Source organism: Pogona vitticeps, chromosome 5, assembly GCF_051106095.1.
Source record: "Pogona vitticeps strain Pit_001003342236 chromosome 5, PviZW2.1, whole genome shotgun sequence".
NCBI lineage: Eukaryota > Metazoa > Chordata > Lepidosauria > Squamata > Agamidae > Pogona > Pogona vitticeps.
The window spans coordinates 182048035-182072280 of NC_135787.1; the positions used below are offsets into that span (position 1 = coordinate 182048035).

General features: G+C 42.8%; 1 protein-coding gene across 4 annotated transcripts in view; it reads right to left on the reverse strand.

The window, feature by feature from the left end:
* The window catches only part of EPS8 (EGFR pathway substrate 8, signaling adaptor), a 167052-nt gene that overhangs the window by 5565 nt on the left and 137241 nt on the right, over nt 1-24246 (reverse strand). For 3 of the 4 annotated variants that reach the window (XM_072999774.2, XM_072999776.2, XM_072999775.2), the window contains exons 15-19: nt 17555-17688; nt 14665-14773; nt 12432-12569; nt 2758-2971; nt 342-522 (exon numbers count right to left, since the gene is read on the reverse strand). In XM_072999774.2, coding sequence (XP_072855875.2) covers nt 342-522; nt 2758-2971; nt 12432-12569; nt 14665-14773; nt 17555-17688 — 776 coding nt within the window. The remainder of the gene's footprint in view (nt 1-341; nt 523-2757; nt 2972-12431; nt 12570-14664; nt 14774-17554; nt 17689-24246) is intronic. The other variant, XM_072999777.2, reaches the window with a different exon arrangement.

Here is a 24246-nt window from a genome sequence, read left to right on the forward strand (position 1 = left end):
TAGGCATTTGGAATCCCCCCGGGGTGGTGAATCTTTGGCACGCCAGATATTTTGGACTACAACTCCCATATACCTTTATCTCTAATAATACAGACTAGGGATTCTGGAGGCTGAAGTCCTAAACATCTGGAGTGCATACCTATAGGTTGCCATACCTGGACTAGCCAACAGAGATGCTTAAAGCTCTTTTTTTTAAATAGGAGATCCTCTTTTTTTGCCCAGTACTATCTTCTGCTGTGTACCTGACATGATCGATAACCCAGCCCTTGTGGGACAAAGTAGGTGCGCCCCCTTTAGCTTTGATCAACTTTTAAGAGAAAACAGTGCCTCTCCAGACTTACACGGGGTTGAATCCTTTGGCCTGTAGCCACATTTTTACATCTTCTGGAGAGGATTCGTAGGTGATATTGACTGCTGGTGCATTGGAACGTGGGACATGGAATTTTTTTTGGGCTGCGCTCCGGCCAATGGTGAGCCGGTGAATGAGTTCATCTTGGACTTCCTCCATCTGGGATTTCCTTCCTAAAAAATGAGAGAGGGAGAAAGGGAAGGAGGATGGCCTTTACAAGATGTTTGAGAAAGTTATTTACACTTAAAGGAAATACTGTAACAATTATCTTGATTATTTAATTGGTTTCTCTAAAGTACAATTCTATGTCTATTTACTCAGAAATAAAAACTTACTGGCCAGAATCCTATTGCATTTTACCATATGCAGAAGTTCCTATGACTGATAGAATTAGGTCCAAGTCATGCACCCAGCATCTTGTTTATTAGCTGCAATTAACCAAAGTAGCTTCTGTGAGTCCTCTTCTCTGTGCTTTAATATACACCAGGATTCTGGCCATTGTTCTGCCATCTCTCCATCCCTCCTAATATGGGCTCTAAATCCTTACAACGTTATGAACAATACCTTTTTTCTTCAGATGAACTTTTTCGTCACTAGTAATAGGCATCCTTCAGTCTCAAAAGACTAGGGTAACGTGCTCTGTATGGAGGACTTGGAACAGCCTCTAGTGTGGCTGAGAAGGCCAATTCGAGAGTGACAATCCCTTCCACACTGAAGACAAGTACAATCTGTCCGCTGTCCAGCTCCCTCATTTTGCTGGTTTCAGGACTGCCTCTGTCTGAAGCTTCCTTTTGCTTCACTTTCTCCTTAATTTAATGGGACTCACATTTTGGCACACTTTCTCTTTAATTTAAAGGGACTCACATGTTGAGGTCCCTAATGCAAGCCTAGCATGTGATACATCCAAAGTGAGGAACTTTTAAAGCCTCTTGATTTTAGTGGAGGAGTCAAGGCTGCACGCAATTATCTCCCATTAATAACAGTAAAACTTTAAAAAGTTCTTAATGGAGTCTCGATTAGGCTCTTGATGATTATAGCTACTTCATCTTTTTTCTTTTTCTCTCCAGACCTACCCCAACCCACAAGGGCTGTTCAAAATTAATCCAGAAATTCTGGTGGCACCGTTTAGTGACAGTTGTCAGTGGCTCCATCCTGGCTTGTTCAGCAAAGTCCTTCATCTTCTACCTGCTAGAACTGCTCTTGGCAGTTCCAAGAGCAAAAGGAAGCTTCAGATCCTGCCACTCTTTCCCCATCTTACCGGTTCAACAAGAGGCAACATTTGTTTAAGAGTCAAGGTGATGCTTCTGTGCCAAGAATTCCTTTCACCTTTCCTGTTTTACCAGGAAAGTAAGATAGTTACTACAGCAATGGTTTCAGTATCGGTAAGGGCTGATAACGGGGGGAGGAGGTCTGAGCTGGCCTTGGGAGGTGTGAGAGATACACATGTCAGTAGGGACAGCAGGCCAGTCCAGGACTTTTTGTCATCTGAGGAGCAGGCAAACAGTGCCTCCCAAGTGCCCAAGCCAATCTTTGCCATCCCTGTCTTATGGTCCGTCTAAGTGAATCTCATCCAGTGGCTGGCATCAGCTAGCCAGTCAAGACCTGCCAGGGTTTAAACCAAAACACCTAACCTCTCATGGTGTTCTTCCTGCTCCACTACACTGGAAACCCTGCCCAAGGCTTCTGAAACTGCTGAGGTCACTGCTCCAGAGTCCAAAAACATGGTCCATTAAAACCTGCAAGCACTAATTATGTTAAATTATGTTAACATTCATAATTTCATAATTTTAATCATCAAATGCGAAAGACATTACTTTTGAATTATAGTTAGTTCACTCCTGGCAATTACTTGACATTTGAAGTGATATGTTTTTAACTGAATGGCCAGAATCCTCTTAGCTATGGCCGCCGCTACAACTCAATTCGTGTAAGTTGCTGCAAGTTAAGAAGTCAACATAGGTATTTGCTGTTGTGCTCCAGATCCATATGATTCAGCATGCGACAGAAAAAGGACATCTTAACGTGTGGCAAATCAGTTCTGAAATGTATGCCAATTGAGTTATGCTAGCATAAAATGTAACAGGATTCTGGCCAATGAATTAATTAGGAAATAATTATGTTACGTATGGTTCAAAACTAATTCACTAATTTTCTTTCCTAATGCCTTAGAGCTAACAAGAATGTTTCAAAGCTCCACGTGGCCCCCAGATTGATGCCAGTGTTTTTGTCACTGAAAGGACTAGAAACCTGACTCAAAAATAAATCGAAACAAGATGGCTGGCAATCTTTGGATATGGTATTTCATGCCAAAATGGCTGCCCTGAACACATTTCATACAGTAGGCAGATCTCTCTTGAACACATGATTTGAAAGACAAAAGATAAAAACCTGGTGAATACAAAACTCACGGTCTACAGGGGGTGGTTTCTGCCTCTGGGCATCCCGCCCACCATCACTGGATGTGCTGCTCTGGCGGCTGATGGCTCCAGGTACCTTTGGCACAGGAACGGGGACCGGCGCTGGGACACTTGGCGGGAGAGAGACAGGAAGCGGCGTCTGAGGTGGAGATGGAGCAGCAGGCGTGGGATCCGGCTGCCTCACCACAAAGTCTGTCCTTTGTTTCTGCAGGTACAAAAAGAAGAACGTTTCGTTTTCCCCGGTGGGGGAATGTTCTCTTCTTTGTGGGTTTTGGAAAAAGACAAAACCTCTGCAAGAAAACACCTCTTTATTTTTTCACACATCAAACCAGCCCAAGTCCAGGGAGGCATAACAGAGCAATGTATATACTCCCACACATTGTTGGGTGAGAAAAAACAAAGAGAGAGAGAGAAGGTCTGAATCTCTCACTATCAGGTGATTATTATCTCTTGGCCTCTTTTCTTTTAAAGAAAAAAGAGAGACATTCTTGGTACTTCATTTTTTTGTTCTTAGAGCAATAAAGTGCAACCAGGCTAGATGTGGGCTGGACAGATTCCAGGCCTGTCAAATATGTTTTATTTTTCACTAGACCTCCTAAATCCATTGATTAGGGCCAGATATAAACAACCAGAGCTTGGAAGTAAATAATTACCGTGTTTTCCAATAAGACAGGGTCTTATATTAATTTTTGCTCAAAAAAAAAGGGCATTATGGCTTATTTTAAGGGGATTTTTTCATGTACAACAATCTACATTTATTCAAATACAGTTGTGTCACCCTCTTCTGGTTGCTGCACAATGGTGGAGGGCGGGGTTTCACTTAAGTAGGCCTTATTTTTGGGGTAGGGCTTATATTACAAACATCCTGAAAAATCCTACTAGGGCTTATTTTCAGGTAGGGTCTTATTTTTGGGGAAACAGGGTGCAAATAACAAGGAATAATAATCATATGATGCCACATGTGTTTTGCTGCTACATTCTGATATGGGTTTTTTTTTATTTAAAAAATAGATTAACTTAGTTCCTTTTGGGAAAAGAAAAAGTAAAAAGTTACTTTTCAAAAATTACACCTAAGATAGTCACTACTCTTGTGATCTTGGAATTATCATTGCTCCCGATTGCTTTTCAAAAGTATCTTTCCAAGCCCTGCATATATCCTTAGAACAAACAAACAGGCTGCCTCTGAGGATGTTTTCAGATAACAGGTTTCAGACAATGGGTTTATTTTCAGCACAATAAACAAACTGAATGCAGTGCTCTTTCGCACCCAAGTCTGTTCTTAGATCTCACAAGCTTGGGTCTCGGCAGCCCAATCTAGGTAGGAAAATGCCGTGCTGTAGTCACTGAGTGTCTGGATGGGACCAGATGGCATCAGATTGCACTGAAAAGAGTCACTTCTACGGGAGTGAGCTTCCATAAAGAGACTCTTCTCTATCTGCCAGGGAATCACCCCATCCTGCCCCCCAAAAGTGCTACAGAGGTCCAGCGTTGGCACAGATTTGGGTCAGGCGGGGCGCTATTGCCCTTATGCCATGTGACAGCCAGAAAACAGATCGTTTTCTCTGTGTGATCATGCCAATAAGAAAGCCTTATGCTTCTTTCGGCTGCAAATTTTCCTGCGATTCTTCTAAGTAGATTCCAGACTACTTGATCCTCACTTCTGGGTTAGGTACACGGATTGTCTGACCTGATTTAAAGTAATTTCATATGTTTACCCTCTGTTACTTTCTTTCTTTAAAATATTTTTAACCTGCCTTTCTCCTTTAAAAAAAAGAGCCAAGGTGGCTTACAACAATTAAAACACAGTATTTAAGTCAGTAAGAATGAGTACAGAGTACTAAAAAGATCCATGAACAGAATACCAAAAAAACATAGGCAACAGCAAAACACACTCAATGCAGCGAGGTACAACACAATCCATTTCAAGCCTCCTTAAGGTTGAAAAGTTAAGAATTTATTATAAAAAAATAAAAATAAAGAATGAGAAAGGTTTATAGAAGTACAACACACTTTATGGTCAATCTGTACAAAACTTTTAACATGGTCGTTTGTATAGCATTTTCTATGAAAGCAACTTGAATTACCTCTGAGAGTTCTCCGAGTAATTGCTATGAGAGAGATGAAGTAAATCAAAGCAAATGAGACTGGTAAAATGACACTGGACCCCCAACCACATCCCACCAGGCTCAAGTGACATTCAGTGCTTTTGACACTGGTTCTTGCTTGCCAATTTTTAAAATACTGGCATTTTTACAAACCCCAATGACCACAATTTTGGAAAGAGATGACACAAAATAAACTGTGGCTCAGGATGCCAATATATTGTATTATTCCACAATAAACAATAGCTGTATTGGTAACCTGATCACATCCTGAGGCAACACAACAACACACACCCTCACGAAGAAACGTTAACATGGATAAGAGAGGCCCCAAAGTACCAACATGAGCTATGAGGGCTAGAAACTCATTACAAATAAAAGTCTTTGTCGGATTACGAAAGGGGTGGTGGGATTTGAAAAATAATTCACTGGGCCATGATATCGTTCACGGTGAGGCGGGGCACCCCTTCATAGTTCATCTTTCCTGTGGAAGAAAGTCAAGGAGCAGACGTGGTCAGCAACACAATCTGGATTTGCTGAATCTGGCTCCTCCTTAGATGACCCAAGTGTTCCTAGAGTTGCTGAGTGATTCATGCTCCAGATGGTAGTTTGTTTTCCTTTTATGACAGAAACTCCCAGGAACCACTGAAAACGAAGGTAGCCTCTTCACCACAGGCCTGTACAGGATCATGTTTCTTGGGAAGTCCATAACATGACAGGATGTTGCAAACTAGTTTCTCTTTGTAATGCTCACATATGGGCAGGGCTTTCTCAGTGGTGGTGCCACAGTTGTGAAAGCCTCTCCTAGCTGATGGTCACAACAGTTCCTATCTTTCCGCCCTTCAGTGCATGATAAAGACTTAAGCGTGTAGGCCAGATGTTAACCAGTAGCCCTCCTTTGTGTGTATGTGTTCTTTGTTAAAGTTTATATCTGCTGCTCCTGATGCTGTTTCTCTTTTTTTCAAAATGACACATAGGCTGAAATCCTGTTGCTTTGTAATGTCATGTTCACTCATTCCTAGCCTATTGGGATTCTCAGGAATGTACCAAACCAGCAAAGCAGGCATGTCCACAGAATGCTAGCAGTGACTTGTTAACTGTTGGCGAGTGAATTTTATGCTTTTAATCTTCCATGTAACAGAGGAAGAGGATTTCAACCAAAGTTCACTATTAATATCTTATTACTATCGTATTCTCTTACTACTGTTGTTCTCTTTCAATGATGCAGTTTATTCTGTGATGTTTTAATCCAATTTGTGATTTTAACAGAAGCATGGGATATCATTAAAAACCAACTTTTAGAAAAAGAACTATTAAACTGGAGAAATGTGGGAGGAACAAAGACTTAAGGTCTTTTCTCCTGTCCCACAGATCTTCAGTCCTAGTGATGAAGGGTGATGAAGTACTTTTTACGAAGCGCTTGGTACACTCTGGCCCATCTCCTTCCCACCCCAAGTTGGCTGGTCCACTCACTGTTCTTCGTGTGCCACTGGCCACATGGGGAGAATTACCATCCCACCGCCTTGTTAGAGTGGTCAGCTGCCTGAGGAGGCAGGGACGGCACAGCAAAACTCCTGCCTGGGTTGGAATGCCACCAGAGAAGGAGGACCCCAGGGGTGCACGAAGAATGGTGAGCCAGCCAGCCGACCAGGGGGTGGGAGATGGGCCAGTGCAGCCTCTGTGGTGCCCCACTGACAGCTTCATATGAAGCACTTCATCGTTCTTTGTGCCCATCTCTAGAGAAGCTGTCTAAGCTTTTGCTACCTAGTGGTACTCACTCCCTCTCTCTTCTCCACACAATCATTACGGTCAGAGCTTGGAAAAAACATATTTTAAATTTCTTTCTATAGTCCCTCCAGTCTCCCAGACAACATGGCCACTTAAGGATTCTGGGACATGCAGCCCACCCCACCCCCCCAAAAAACACCACAAACTTTGTTAAGCTCCAAGTTTATACTACAACTGCAAGAACAATATGGATAATACAAAATCCCATGCAAAAACTTGGATATAGTTGTTCAGGGTACTGTTTTTTTTTTTAATTGGAGTCTTCCTTTATCGCTAGGGAGAAACCCTCGCTCCGGAAAAGAAACTACACACACTTGCCATTTCATTAAACTTTTCCTTAAAAGAAAGCAGAGGGAAGCTGTAGGTTATGGCTAGAATGGCTATTGTACAGTTTATAACATCTTCATTCGCACTTTTGGCAAGTGGTTTCTTTTCCGCCTCGTTCCAGCACCTGCCCTTGTGGATTCGGTCACAGGAACACATTTCCCAGGCCGTGGAGGAAAACAAAAAAAGGATAAAACAGAGGAGAAAGAGATGGCAGTTGGCGGAAGACACTTGCGTTGGATTTAAAGATGCTGGCAGGAGATCTGGGCATGAGAAATGTGTGAGAAAAGGAAGCTGCTCTCTGACAGAGAGACATTGCTGTAAATTGCTAAATGAAGAGAGTTAGAGGCTTCAGAGTAGCTTCCAAAGAATGGGAAGAAAATCCGGTGCCCCTGAGACTTGCAGGCCACCCCTGGCACCAATTATTGGCATGTGAGCATTAATACCCAGGGTCTTTTGGCTAAAGGAAGAAACAGAAAGAATAACAGTATTTTTTTAAAAAAGAGAACTCATTTAATGAATGCCAACATAGAAGGACAAAGTGGCAACTCAGTGATGTATATAAAGTGAGGCCAAGAATGGGTGAAATCAGTCTTTTTCTGTTCACATCAGTTTGTAAAGACTCATTGATATATTTGTTCTATTTAGTTTCCAAGTTACTCTGCAATTTTTTAAACACCTGCATACAACTCTATTTAAATAAGCACTTTTCTTCAATATACCAGTTATTTTTAGAATATTTCATCTAAAACAGGTTTTTGTTCACTTGTGGCGTGAGTATTTAGTATATTATTTTAGATTTATTTTATGTTATGTTTCTTTCAACCCACCCAACCCACCAAACAATTCCTAAAATGCATTCTGATACATTTTTGACCTAAGAATTCTATTGCAATATTTACAAAATTGTAAAATGGAATGGGGGGGGGGCTATGTTCTGATTCATTCAGGACGCGTGAATCAGATCAGCTCTTACTGTCTCGTGGAAAGAGCCTTCTTCAAGCATCCTAGCTGAAGGCAGAGCAAGGCAAAGAGAGAGAAGAAGACAAATGAACATGGAAGTTGTCTTCAACAGCAAATCTACCCAGGGAGGTAGGGGAACGAAGTGGGGAATCCAACAACATTTAGATTTCTGACTGATGTACTGCACAGATCTTTTTATAACCTTGAGCTCTGGCTGAGAACCTGGCTTCACTCTTTCTTGCCCTCTTCTCCAGGGGGAAAGGTGAGGTAAGAGCTGTTCAGCAGGGTCTGAAAATGCTGACTTTGTGTGCTGTTCTCCTTTTCAGTATGCAGCTAATTGGAATCCCTGCTGTTTTCTCTGATCACTGATGGGAGATGACACTATGGACTGCTTCTTCTTTTTTGTCATAGTGAGAGAGCTTCAGGGAAAGAAGACTGGTGACCTTTGGCATGATGGATGCTGATCTTTTCTGGGTCAAAACTCCTCCACCTCCAGCACCAGTTAGACCAACAGGCAAGCTGAATGGGAAACGTCTAGAATGGTCAGAGTGTTAATTGACCCACTCTGTTCCACTGTGGAAGGGCCTCTTTAGTTGGTGTCTTGGTGACTCTTAATTTCAGCCACACGTGGTGTGAACGAAGGACATAACGAGCTACAAAGCAGAGGTATTTGCTCTTAACCCTACTTGCCAGTTATACAAACACATAGTCATAAAAGCATCCTACATGACTAATAAGCACCTTCACAACTACAATGAATCAGATCTGCACGACTTTCCTGTTTAAAAAACTGATCAACAGGGAATGCAAAGTCCTACCTCTGTATTTCAGCATAAGAATGTATTTATTCCGTTTTAAGCAGTGGGGACTCTCTTCTATTATTTGACACCCATCCCTTCGTTTCCTAATAACTCATGCAAGGATGAGAACTGGAGCAAATAAATCGCTATTGCGCAAGATACCACTGTGATGTTGGCACCTGCTTTAACACGGATCCTCTTGTGCTCCTGAGGACAGGAAAAAGAATTAAGCTCTCATCCTGATGGGTCCCTTGCAGGATGGAGCTTTCTCTGTTCTAGCTTGGTTCTTCTACTGTGGAGAAGACAGATGGGGCAGCTGGGAAGGAAAGATGTAAAGACTCTGCTCTCCTCTAAGAATATTTTTGCACGTTGCCTTTTTAGCTTTGTGTGCACCTTCTAGTGGCATATGTCGGGCTCCTCTGTGATCTTGCAGCTAAGTTCTTGCCAGATCCCGCTCTGTTTAATGTGTTAGATTTGGAACCATCTCAGCATTTCTTAATCCTTTTCTGGTGCTTGAGGGAGAGGGGTATCTCCTGGAACCTATCTTATTAAAATGTATTTTCCCCATTGGTTCCTAAAACACTTTCAAAACGATCCACTGATTTTAGGAGATCGGAATGAAGAACTGCTTCAGAACAGGCTGTGAAAGCTGGCTAAGCCTGCTTTGACTCAGAAAAGTTAACTGGGCCAACGTTATAACAAGCAGGAAGACCTACATGGAGATCTCCTGACTATTCAGTATCAATGAGTAGAAAGGGTCCACCATGAAGCCATTCTTAAAATCTCTGCAAGACGTAATGTATGTTCCTCATCACTTATCTACCCAGTGCAAACATCTCTGTCTGAAACACTTCCTAATTCTGAGACTAGGATTAGATAGTTTTGAGACACCCTATGAAAGAAAGAAGCCACCAAATTCAGCAAGTACTACTCCAAACACATGCTTCACACAGTGCAAACCAAAGATGGAAAAGAAGGTCTTGCTGTTCGTTCTAGTCTACAAACTTGAGATGGGCATGAACATAGGTTTGGCGGTTCATGCCAGTTCAGCCAATAACTGCACAGCTGATCTGTGGTTTGGGTCCCGCCCCCCAATTCCCTCTGGTGGACACCCACTTGGAGGCAGTGCCTAGAGGAGATAGGGCAGGGAAGCTCAAGCGTTGCCTCCGACTGGGGTCCATTGGAAGGGACGGGGAACCAAACTGTGGATGAGCTGTGCAGTCATTGGCTGAACTGGCACAAATTGCCAAACCGGCAATTCATGCCCCTCTCTAGATAAAAACAACTCTGCAATTCCTCTGGTTCACAGATCACTGCTTAAGGACACTCAGTCCCATGTTCACATTGTCTATTTACATGTCTCCTGGGTATACTTTTTTTCTGTTCCGAATGGAACTATGTTTTTTCTGCCCCAAGTTGCTGAGTTGCTCATGAGAGTGGAGAGAGCTTCCTGGGTCTGGTGGTTAAAGAAAAATATATCCAGATCCCACCCCCAGTCCAAGATCACCACAACCTCCCATGGCTTCCTTCTGTTCCCCAAGAGGGTGTTCAGTTTTCTATGCTATGAACAGAGGAAGGAGATCAGCGCTCCCTTCCTCCTCAGCCAGTCCATTCATAGACCTTCACAGGATTTCCTCCACTCGGTAACCGCCCCCAGCTGGTGGAGCAAACTGCCAGCGGAGGTGAGCCAGGCTCCGTCCCTCCCAATATTCAAGAAATTAAGACAGAATTGTACAAAGCCGGCTGTAAGAACATCATACCCACAAATCATGTTAATTTTAATGTTAGGTTTTCTGTAGATAACCGACCGCCCTTGAGTCATTTATAGCGCCATTTTCATTATGTTATTACGGGAATGAAGTGGGTGGCGCTTGTGGGGTTTTGCTTGTTTGTGCATCAGAGTAGTGTGAATTCACTAATCCGGCAATATATAAATTCCATAAATCAAAAATAATAAATTGTTTGCATGGAGCTCCTGATCCTCTACAATGAGCAGTTTAGTCCTCCAATACAAAGCTGATCCACACCAATCACCTCTTATCTCTGCATCATATGTGATGAGTATGTGTTTCTCTAAATGCCATTGTATTTGAACAACAGCTGAACACTCACATGTTATTTATTATTTGTTTATTTAAAATATTTTTACCCCAATTTTCTCGTTAAAAGGACCTAAGGCAGCTTACAACAATGTTCCCGAAGTGATATAGTAATCATGCATGTTTTTGCACACTGAAGTTCTGTTGGAGGGTATGGGTGAGTGTAAGCATATCTGCTTTATGTTGTTGGAGAGTGTCAATTTGGTTGAATATTTCATTTGCTCCAAACCCTATAACAAGATCTTAACAAGAGAAATTGGATAGCGGAGGAGGGCTACACACATTGGCAAGAGAGAGCTTTCATGCAGTCAAAGAATTCCACACTAGAAACTAATCCATCCACATGCAGATTACAAGAGACATTAAGATTCACACTTCCAAAGAGAATGAGGGAAAAGAATGCAGGGAGGAACGCTGTACCTTAAATAATTCAAATTCCTTTTTTGGCATCAACAGCTATCAACAAAGGACAAGCATTTGAATTTAAAATAAATGACCAAGGAGAAATTAAGACTCCTCACAATGGCAGTGGCATCAATCAAGCAGAAGGTGATAAAGACAAAATCTCCTAAAGTTAAAAGGGACAGAGTCTGTTCTGTGTTATGATGACAAGAAAGTGATTCAGCATGTAAAAAAAAAGAGACATTAATCTACTTTGTATTTGCAATGTAACCTACTCAGAATACATGGGGGTGTCTTATACACGGAAAAATACGGTAACTTGGTTCTGCTTTTGGGACTAAAGAAAGAAATCATATGTAACAATTTACTTCCAACCCACATGCTAACAAAACACAACTTAATACGAAGATTAAAACAAATTCTCGGGCTTGATTCCTTTCATCAAGAACATGAAACTCTCACTCTCGTTCCTGTAAGGTTTCTCAGTGTCCTGCAGTTTGTTCTGTATCCTCATCCAGTTGTGAAGCTCTCCCTCTCACTGCCTGATGGCACAGAGATTTATATGTGGTTTTCCAAAAGATGCACTTTTTAATCTACACAGTTTGTATGTATTTTTGTTGTGTTTGAATCATGTTAGCACAGGTTTTCCAAACATATATGCAGATTTCTGATATGAAGGCACCACTTGTGTGTAGAGTAGGACCTCTGTATCCACAGAATTAGTATCTGCGGTTTCACTTATCCACTGTTTGAAAACATTAAAAGAAAAAAACCTAGAAATATATATTTTCATAATGTACTCACCAGAACTAGCCACTAGAGGGAGAAAGAGACCTTGTTATAGTTGAAGAATACATAGCATGGTCTCTGGCTGCCTCTAGTGGCTAGTTCTGGTGAGTACATTATGAAAATTATTTTTTCTGGATTTTTCTTTTCTTTTACCATGCTATGTATAGCATTCACTATTATCCGTGGTTTTCAGCATCCACAGGGGGCTTGGAACCTATCCCCTCTGGATACGGGGGTCTCTACTGAATTTACCCCAGTGCAACACTCAGAAATGTGCTGCTTTTCAAGGCAAGCTGCCTTCCATTCTGCACTAACTCTCAGGAGGTATGAAACAGGCAACTCCAGACTGAAACATTAAGGCCCACAAACTTCTTTTCCAGCTATAGCAATGGGGGTACCTGTATAGTGTGCGTGTAAGGCAGCTCTGCGCAGCCTGCTTCCTGAGTTCTGAGAGGCTCCAATATATTGTTTGGCACAAACCCGGTGACTCCACTTGCATTCTGGACCTTCCACCACTGTTTTCTGTCGTCAAGAATCTGGAACAAAAGCAAATGGTATCATACGGAAAATGTTGATAAACTCCTGCTCTTGAGGTCACTCGAACATACACAGCTGATCACTTTACTAATGAGCACCAAAGTAGATGCATCAAATCAGGCCAGATGGTTTGCCCATTGAGTACAGTACAGCTGCTTTTAAAGCTCTCCAGATAGAGATTGTGCCTGTTACCCTGATACTGTATAAACCAGGGAGGTATCAAGGATTATACCTGGGACTTTATGGCAATGGCAAACATCACCATTGTACCAATACAGATATTCTGGATAAGACTTAAGTCCTGTGCAAGTGTTAAACATGAAAATGCACAGCCCTGTAATAATGGAGAGAGAGAGATGTGGGATGGATATGCAAGCCCTACCAGCCACCTCCCCATCACACCTGGGCATCACGCAGATCTTTGCTCATTGCAAGGTCCTGAAGAAGTGCTTGCAAATGCACGTTATATGCCTTTAGGAGCCTTGCGTCGCAGTGGTTATATTGCAGCACTGCAGTCAAACCCCTGCTCACAACCTGAGTTCGATCCCAGCGGGCTCATGTAGCCAGCTCAAGGTTGACTCATCCTTCCAAGGTCAGATAATGAGCTGGGGGGGGGGTGTAGCCTGCATACTTAAATTGTAAACTACCCAAAGAATGTTGTAGCGCTATTGAGTGGTATATAGCAGCAGACTTTTGCCTTTCCGTACTTGGGATTTTAACTCTTCTGCTGCTGACTAAAATATTATCTGTTGATTAATGTTTTAAAACTCTGGATATTTTTTTATAAAAAAATCTATGTTGACACGGAAGGTTCCCTGTGGATTGGACAGTATTAGGGAAGTATTCCAGAAGTTATGATGTTGAGTTTGAAGTGAGACAAACTACAACTCCTAGAATTCAACAGGCAGCATGGCTGTCTCAGGAATTCTGGGAGTTTAAGTCCCAAATCACAAATTTGCACACTTCTAATATTTGATAACTAATTCTAAGTTACCTGGGTGACAATAAGATATCAAGATTTTATACAATGAACCTGATAAGAATTGAGAGAGAGAGAGAGAGTTTAACCCTGGCTTAGAACTCACTTGTTTGAACACAGTCTCCCAGAATCTCCATAGCCGTACTGGGCTGCTGTCTGAGAACTATAGTTCAAAGACATGATGTTTTCAAACTCTGCTTTTATGTATTTATATTTAGGATTCCTAGGCAAATAAATAAATAAATCCTAGAACCGTTAATCATTGAGTCCAGCCTTGTCAAGGGTGCACAATGGGGAATCGAACTCCTCACTTCTGACTCTGTAGCCAGATACTTAAACCACTGAACTATCCATTGTTTGACCACAAATCTAAAAGGGAAAAAAACCAAATTGGTGGCCTACAATCCTCCCAGTTTTAGTAAAGCATCATCTGCATACAGAAGGCAAATGTTCAGGTCCCAGAAACTCCTGTTAAGAGGATTCGGCAGCAAATGATGGAAAAAGATCCCAGCCTGAAAAGCTTCTGCCAGTCAGAGAAAACAACACTGGGATAATGATCAACTTGTCCGAAGCAGATTCCTATCTTCCCATTTCAGCCAGTTTGGCATCATGGTTAGAATGCTAGAGTAGGATTTGAGAGACCTGCGTTCAGGCAGCTCATTGGATGAATATTGGGCAAATAAATTTTTTTTTTTCACCTTGACCTACCTCACAAGTTGTCATGAGGAAAAAAAGGTGGGAAGGCAAACTGCTGGATAGCTCAGTGGTTTATGTATCCGACTGCAGAGCCAGAGGTTGTGAGTTCGATTCCCCACTGTGCCTCCTTGACAGGGGCTGGACTAGATGATCTCCCTGCAGTTCTAAGATTCTAAGGTGGGAAAACCACATACTCAAGCTTATGCTCAGTAAAGACAGGATATAGATGTACCAAGCAAGCAAGCAAATTTTACTATTTTCTTCGAACATTTCTAGAAGCAACATGCAACTAAACTAGTCATATTTAACAAGAATTTCTACCAAACGCTTTTGATAAAGACGATGATACAAGTGCGCCAGGCATCACAGAAAACGCCTGGGGAGGAGTGCGTGAATAAAAAAACAAGAACTGAAATTACTTCCAAAATGTCATCCTTCATCACGGAAAGTTCACTCTGGTTCCTTCCCACAAAATCGTACTTGGTTTTGGCATATTTCTTGGGAGGGGTTTTATGCGCTTCATAGTTCCTGCAAAGCAAATGGACCAAATGTTACCCAGCTCCAACTTTTACCGAGGAGACGGAAGAAGCAGGTCCTGCCTGCCAGCAAATATAATTAGGGACTGTGATTTGCCCAGGATTTACAGCCATGAAGGCAATCAGTCATCCCTCACAACGGCAAAAAGCTGGCAACAGGAAGCAGCACTTGTAGCCGCTGAAGCAGTTGCAAATACTCAGAGTGCGTGCACATGCACATTCAACAGACACACACTTTTTTACAGCCTGCGGTGGGAGAAATGTAAACAGATGAGCAAATCCCATCATTTTTGGGCTTCTTCTCTCCCCACCTCCCACCCACCAAATGTTGTATGCAAATAACTGTTTGTGTTTTGTCTCAGAACATCCCTTCGTTTTAAAGCATTATTCTTTGCGCGGCAATTCACGTTAATGGTCCTAAATGCCATCCGTTCAGAGACTACACGAACAGGCAGGGTTGAACATCTAAAACGTTCCAGATGATATTCATGAATAAATGATAAGACAATGAAAAGGGAGGATTTTGGAAAACAAGACTCGATGGAAAACAAAATGCAGCAGCAACGAAACACCGTATGATGTTAACATGACTTCACAGAAAGTTGAATGGATGTTCTTGGCATTCATCCATTATAATCTACTGATTCTGAACACTCCTTGCGGGTGCTCCAGTAGCTACCTACTTCTTGGCTAGCTGTGGAGAACTGTCACAACTTACTTGAAGAGAGGAGCAGAAGGACACTACACAATGCTCTTAGTCTGGACCTCAGTTATCCAGAATACTTAGTGTTTAGACTCCGTTGCAATGGCCAATATAACCAGGTATGGATGTGACCCAGTGTAAAAGGTATTCCCTCCCCACATCCCCAATCATTATGTTCTGTATTCCTTCCTCTTGATCCCAAAACCATTTGGATAAAAGACTGACAGGTAATGTTATGCACCCCTGTTGCGTGTTGGGCATGACGTCATGCTGTGGCATGACGGCATGTGATATCTATATAAACGGGGTATCTATATTTGTATGGTGAGTGTTGTGTATATTTTTAACTTTTTTTGTAGTGGTGTTGTCCAGTTTTACCTTGGGGAAGAGCACCTCATTTCGTTGTACCCACTTGTGAGTGCAATGACAAATAAATTTCTTATGTCTTATGTCTTATATCTAGTTAGGGTTCTTCAGGATTCACACCCTGTAGGTGCTTGCTGGTCTTGTTAAGGTGAAGCTGAGCTCTTATAGTCAGTGTACGCATGGGCGAAAGACAGGGCAGAGTTTGGAAAATTAGTTCTTTGGATTAGAATTCCTAGAATCCCCTAGCAGTACAACCACTAGCCATAATAATAATAATAGATAACTGTGTGCTGCCAACTCAGTTCTGACTTAATGCAGTCCTTTTCAGGTATTCCAGGTCGAGAATACTCAGTAGTCATTTATTATTCCCTTCATCTACGGGTACTCTGGGACAGTGTAGCTTGCCCAGAATCAAACTCTCAACTTCTGGCTCCTAAACCACTGAGCTATCCAGTCAGTTACTGGCCAGGATAACTGGGAGGATTTTGGAAGTTGTAATTCAAAAGCTAGACTTTGTGTATGCCTGCCACTTTAAGCTGGTCTTTAGTTTTGTGTTATACAGGTAAGATTCTCTAGCAGCTGGGATTAAAAGAAGGCAGATTAACTCTGAGATGCAAAAGTCGGGGGGGGGGGAGAGAGAGAGAAAAGGATAGAAAGGGAAAGGGGCGTCGGAACAGACAGAATGCTTGGAGGAACATTTGATTTGACAGCTATGGTGTCACCTAAAATCAAGATACCACATCATACAGCACAAAATGAATGAGCGCACTCATGCACCTCCTTCTTCTGCTTCCTGTAATCAGCAGAGCTCCCCTAATAAGCTACTTCGCAGTGACTCAAGGAGAAGCAAGCATGACTATGGTGTATGCTTGCTTTCCTAAACGAAGAAATATAAGGATGAGCAGAATTTGCCATAAATTTCAAAGTCAGCCAGCCTTAAGAGCACAGTGATTTGAAGAGGGAGTTAAGTAATTCACTTCATTAGAAAGAGGGGAAGCAACCACTTGACAGCCCTATTTCTAAGAGGTTTGTTCCATCAAAACATATGCATTTAATATGGGGCAGATGAACAGGTAGATTAAGCTAAGTAACCAATCAAATCACACTGTGGATAGTACAAGCAATCAGAGATCCATGTGCCTGTTCGTTTTCGGAAACCTGCACATCAACCCTAACATAGAGAAGCAGGGGGTGAGGTGGGGAAGCAAATTGTCGCTTACTTCTTCCAGTATGACTCATTCATACTAACACCTTAAAAATCCAGAGTATTAGCTCCTTCTCACTTTGCTCCGTAGGGCAGAAACAGTTCCTTATAACAAGATCCCAGGGAGAATATCTCTTCTGTATCACTTTTGATGCTAGTAATAGTTAAGCCCAGCTTGAAAATCCCACTGTTGACCTTGGCCATAAACAAGGGAACTGGTAAGTGATGCGTGGTTCCAGCCTCCAATTCAGAGTTTATGATTCAATTCTCTATCTCTTTTGGGATGCGCTCATTGACAGCAGTGCGTTTAAAGAGAACTTGTCTGAGGCATTTAGAAAAAAAAGAGATTGTATATATTAGCTCCAACACAGAGAGGGTTTTGTACTTCTAGAACCAATAAAGAGAAAGAAGAGCGCAAAGAGAAAGGCACCTCCACCCTAAAAGCAGTTGGCTGCAACAGTTCTCCACAGCTGTACGCATGACGTCCAATGAAAGGTTACCTATCTACATGTCGGCTAACACTTTGCTTAAAGGCTGCTACAGCTGCCCCCTGGTCCGGCAGAGGCCCTCTTTTGTAAGCTGTTTTACTGAATGCATACCCTTCAGACGGAGGATAATCTGAGATACTGGAATGCTGGAACAAAAGAAACAAGAGAAGTTTATTCTTAGTCACAACAAATTTCTGAAAAAAAAATTTTCACTATATGTAACTGAGAGGTTCTCTAAATACAGTGATGCCTCGCAAGACGAAATTCATTCATTCCGTGAGTCGCGTCGTATTGTGAAAATTTTGTCTTGCGAAGCACGGCCACAGAAAACTTCATCTTGCGAGTCACCAAAAAAATAATAATCACAAAACACTTTCATCTTGCGAGTTTTTCGTTGCGTGAGGCATTCGTCTTGCGAGGCATCACTGTATTGGATGACCACCAGTACCACAGTTTTAGCCTGAACCATACAACCATTTTTCAATACAGACGATCATGAAAACCTAGAAGTGTTTTGCAGACGCTCTGCGACATATATTCCTGCCAACCCATGATATGCCAGAAAATGTGAGCCAGTCATTGTTGAGGTTTGATCGTTCTATGTGTTGGGATGTTTGCTAGCTCATCACATTATAACCATCAACTCCATGACAATTTTCCCACGTTTCATTTCTAATCTGGATAATAAACATTCCCCTTAATATACTATTTGATCCAGGATTGTAGGCCTCTTTTCATACAGAATACTGTGCTATGATTCCTTCATAATTTCCTGTGGCTTCTTCTACTCCTGTTGGCCCTGTGGTACGTATATGACCAGAGTCTAGATGGAAACAGAAAGAGGGCAGAGAACATGACCATTTATTAAGGTACTTTGCAGAAACAGCCATTCATGACAATGCAGAGAGAGGATGATTTCATGGATGAGCTAAAATTCTAAAGCTCAATTTAGGTGCAACAAAGTATTGTAAACCATGTTTGCACAGTCACAGAACAGAGGAAGCAATATCTGACCCAGCAGGACCAGGTGGTATGTCAGTCCTTCCTGGCAGCGCCATGAGCAAACATAACAGGTAACAAAAGCAACAACAGGTCACAGCATCCATCCAAATTTCTTGCCAGGAAGTGATGCCTGTCAGAATGGCTGGGCAGGTAAGGCATTACTTCCACCCTATGGCTTTGTTCTTGGCCACATCCTTCCCACAAAGTTGCAGAAGGGCAGACAGGAGAAGTTGTCTTATAGCAAATACAACCAATCATTGGGCCACCAAACCCAGAATTGCCTATACTGTCTACCAGTGCCTCTCTAGGGTGGTGTGGACAGGAGGTGATTTGTGGAGCATGCGTGTCCCTCAAGGCCATGTTGAAAGACCCAATGTCCTCATTTACTTATTTATTTATTGAATTTGTACCCCGCACCATCTGGCAACCAGGGAGGCTAATGACAGTATAAGCAAGAATATCGAAACACAATAAAAAATAAATTAATACATAACACATAACAAATAGAGTAAATTAAAACAGATGGTGATGAAGGTGGAAAACAGGAGTGATGGAGAGGATGGCAAAAAGGATGGTAAAAGGGAGGCCAAGATCTTAATGCTCCGGGAAAGCCTGGCGGAAGAGCCAGGTCTTCAATGCTCTTTTGAACCCATCCAGCGAGGGTGCCAGGCGGATCTCAATAGGCAGGTTGTTACATAGGCAGCGGGGGGGGGGCGCTCTGAGAAGGCCCGATTTCTTGACCTTTCCCTCCAGGCCTCCTTTGGGGCCAAGATCCTCAACTGCCCTGCCTGTGAGGGATGGGTATTACGGATGGATCTGGATGGGAGCAGGCATTCTGATAGGTGCCGAGGTCCTAACTGAGGGCTTTGAATGTTGCCATAATAACCTTCAAGTCGATGCGGAAATGAACTGGTAGCCAATGAAGGATGGTCAGAGTGGGGGAGATATGCTGGAATTTCTTCACCCTAGTTATTAATCTGGCCACTGAATTTTGGACCAGCTGGAAGGGTAGCCCCACACAGAGAGTACTGCAGTAGTCTATTCTTAAGTTTACGAGGGCATGAAACAGGGTTGTGAGTGCCCCACATCTAGACAGGGACACAGCCGGGCAATCCTCTGAAGGTGGACATGGGCTGCCCAGACCACAGATGCCACCTGGGTTTCCATGGTGAGATCTGGGTCCAGGCAGATGCCCAAGCTGCCAACCTCACTCTTTGTGGGAAAAGTCACTCCCCCAAAGGAGAGGGAGTTTCCCAACCCACTGACACCAGGGCCACCCACGTGCAAGTTTTCTGTCTTGTCCGGATTCAACCTCAGTCCATTTGCCCTCGTCCACTCCAGAATGGTCCCCAAGCAGCGTTCAAGGGTCGGAACAGCATCCACTGCAGTTGGAAAAAAGGAGAGGTAGAGCTTGGTGTCATCAGCGTATTGATGACACCAGGCCCCATAACTCTGGATGACCTCACCCAGCAGCCTTATATAGATATTAAATAGCATTGGCAAGATGATTGACCCCTGCAGAACCCCACAATTGAGGATCCATGGGGTAGAAGTCATCTTGCCAAGCTGCACTCTCTGGGGACAGTCCTCCAAGAAGGAATGGAGCCACTTCAAAGTGAGGCCACCGATTCCCAACTTGGAGAGACACCCCCGTAGTCGACAGTATCAAAGGCTGCTGAGATACTGAAGAGGACCAACAAGGACACATTGCCCCTGTTGGCCTCCCTCAAAAGGTCATCCTGCAGGGCAACTAATGCTGTTTCGTTAACATGGTGTGGCCTGAAGCCCAACTGGATGGATCAATGGCAACAGTTTCCTCCACGAGGGCTGGGGTTGATCGGCCATCACCCTCTTGACCACTTTACTCAAGAAAGAAACATTGGCGACGGGTCTATAATTCCCAATTTCATCCGCCGCCAAATTAGGTTTCTTTCCAATGGGCCTAATGAGTGCCTCGTTGAGGGCAAGTGGAACCATGCCCTCCAGAAGAGACCCATTAATTATTGTGGTGGCCCATTGTGTTGTTATTGGCTTGGCTGCTTTGATAAGCCAGGCCGGACAAGGGTCTAAAGAGGAAGTGGTGGCATGACAGCGGGCAAGCACCCTGTTCACCTCATTGGACGCCACAAGTTGAAAGCAAGTTAACCTCACCGGGCAAGACGATGCCCTGGACATCTCAGCTCGATCTACTGATCAAGGTCCCGGCGGATGGCCTCCACTTTAGATTTTAAAAATGCCGCAATTTGGTCACAGGAAATACTGGAGGGATGATCGCCACCAAAACAGTTACACTGATACAAGATCTGATAGCTGATCTTCTCAATGGTGGCACCAACTCTCTCTAGAATTCATCTCTGGATGGAGCTATGCCTGGCTGCCTGCCTCTCAAATTTCAAGAGGCTGCTGAAGACTCATCTCTTTCGAGAGGCCTTTCATGGCAGCCTCTTCTGAATTTGCTCATGGGCTTAATGCCTTGTCTGTTTTCCTCCATTATTGTTTGTTTTATGTGGTGTGTGATTGTGTTATTTTTATATGTACACCACCGAGATCTCAAGAGCTGGCAGAAGGAACATTTGAGGTGCCAATGGATCTTGGAGGAGGGAGAACTTAATGGAGGCCCCTTCGTTCTGAAGAGTTGTCCATCACTGCTCAAGAGCCGTAGGCAGCTACATGACATGATCTTCTTAATGGCGAAAGATGCTATTGGACCTTCGGACCACCTCTGTACTAAGCACATGTTCCAACACTGAGACACGAGCCTTTCTGGAACCAGGATACAAGTACTGGCTGCTGTGAGATCTGATCTCAGATGCCGCAGAATGCATTTGTGATTGGTTGGTGCAGCCTAGATCCACAAAAGTGCCATCTAGCTTGTACAACTATGGACATGAAAGCAGACATGGGTATGATCTCTGCAAAAGCACATAAAACCCTGTTAAAAACAGCAATGGAAATAAGCAACTCCACCCTGTATTTCATTACAGTAATTATGCCCAAGCAGGAAACCCATTTAAGAGGAAAAGGGATAAAAAATACACACACCCCACAATGCCACAGTGGATGTCACCATAGCTTCAACTCTGAATAATTTTCAGGAATCAGAATTTATGATGCACTTTCCTAGATGCCAGATCAAAGCTTACTTCCCTGGGTTAGGCACCGTCACCATGGCAGCCGCAAGTATGCTGTTAATTCACACTGGGGTGCATTTTTCTATATTAAAAAAGGAAGCCCTGTAGGAAAGAGGTGAACTTGCGGGTAGGGTGAGCTACAGTGCACCGATGCTTTCATGCTGTCGGAGCACTAGGCTTATGAGACTCTGCTTAGAAAAAGAAAGGTTTTGTATTGATGTTTTCACTCTTTTCCAATCCGAGTAACAGGTCACAATGCCGTGTCCACAATTTCATTGTCAGGAATCAGGATTTTTTTTAAATCCTTTCCTTTCCCTAGAATTCCACCATGTTCTATCCTCATCTCATATTGGGCTGCGAGACTTTCACTCAACATAAAAAAAATGCCCATATTTTGAGACATCTTTTTCCAGTACACACATTTTTGCTCCTCTTCCCCTTAAGCAATGCATGTTTACCCATATTTTTAAAATGTATGCATATTAAGTCAACACATTTACTTGTGCATGACTGGAAAAAGAAAAGCAGTTTTGTCTTACAGGACAGGAAACAGAAAGATACGTTCATGCTACTGTTAACAGTCTTGCAAATTACAAAGTCAGTTAAGTAATTAAAATATACTCTTGCTAATTGGTGGTGACCAAGAGAAACGGCCCCAAACCCAAATATCTGTGCATGTTTTAGAGACTACAAATTGCTAACCACTGGAACACAGGACCTGAGCAGAAACAGGTATTTCTAAGTTTGGAAACTTTTACCCACATATATTGAACGCTATTCTTAAATAAATAATACGATCCTTAGATTACCCTACATTCCCTCTAGGCACCTTGACATGCTCGCTTTTACAGTGACTGACACAGCATTTTTGCAGGTTAAAGAAGAAGTGTTTCTGAAGATGTATTCTCGAAGGCTTTCATGGCCAGGATCTGATGGTTGTTGTGGTTTTTTGGGGCTCTTTGGCTGTGTTCTGAAGGTTGTTCTTCCCGACGTTTCGCCAGTGTCTGTGCCTGGCATCTTCAAAGGACTGGAGTAGGAACTATGTCCATGCTCTATTGCTGTTTGTTGGATAGTTGAGTATTTATAGCTGTGGGAACAGCTTTTGTCCTTTTCAGGAGGTAGGGTGATCAGTGTGTTTTTGTTGTGGATGTATTGTTATGATAAGTGGGAGAGATTATCTGTCACTGTGGTTGATGGGTGTCTTTAGCTGGTCTCTTTTGTGCAATGATCCCTAGTCCTTGTGGCTGGGTAGAGTTTGTTGACCTTCTGCACGCTGTATTTTCCAGTGATGGAAGCCAGGCCTTGTTCAGTTTCAGACTTTCCTCTTTTTTGTTGAAGCTATGCTGATGTTTATGGATTTCAATGGCTTCCCTGTGCAGTCTAACATAATGATTGCTGGTGTTGTCCAGTACTTCAGTATTTTGAAATAGAATTTCATGTCCAGCTTGTTTTAGGGCATGTTCAGCTAATGCTGATTTTTCTGGTTGTTTTAATCTGCAGTGTCTCTCATGTTCTTTGATTCTGGCATGAATGCTGCATTTTGTGGTTCCAATATATACCTCTCCACAACTGCAAGGTATCCAGTATAAAGTATACCAGCTAAAGACACCCATCAACCACAGTGACAGATGCTTCTGAAGACTTCACGTCCACTGGAAGAAATTTTGGATGGGCAGAACTGGGTGAATCAGGGAAACTCCAACTGCCACTGATTTAAGTTAAAAATAGAAACACAGAAATATTCTAATTAATTAATTAATTAATTTTGTGCCTTCAAGTCAACGCTGATTTATGGTAACCTCTTTCAGGGTTTTCTAGACCATTCCCTTCTTCTAGGGGCATCCTGGGACTGTGCAGCTTGCCCAAGGCCACACGGGTTGGCTTTTCTCCTGGGAGACACAGTGGAGAACTGAACTCCCAGACTCTGGCTCCACAGCCAGGTATCTAATTTACCGACCTATTCAGCCAGCTTAGAAATATTTTAGCTCTAAAGAAAACAAATTGTTGATGATATCGTTGGGAAAAACTGTATCTTCTAGAAAATCTTAGCCTGCTATTCCCGTTAATACTATTGTCCACAGTGGCTTGGGTTTCTGGGAGATGGACTCTAAAATATCTAAGACATTCAAATGGTTTCCAGCCCTGCTAAAAATGGAAAGATCACAGATTTAAAAAGTCTAGGTGTGGTGTTGTTATAAAGAAAACAAGCTCTTGGTTGAGGGTGATGGATCCAATGGCTCGCTCATGCTCTGAATAAAAATGTGTCTTTAATCTGCTTGTGAAATCATTAACACAAAAGTTGTGTGTGCCTGTGTGTTTTTGACCTTGTGTTTCTTTCCCAAACTGGGGGTGATTAGCCAAAGAAGAAGAGACCATGCTATTTTTCACCCTGGTGGCTCACGTTTGGATTCAAAGTTCCCTCTAAGACTAGCAGCCACTTTGATTCCAATTGCAATGGAATCCCACACCTGTGGGAGGCAGTGGAGTCATGCATGCACACAAGGGAGAACTTGCATGTGAGAATGGCAGAGCCCCACCCAGCGGGGCTGAAGATTAGAGGGTATGTTGCTT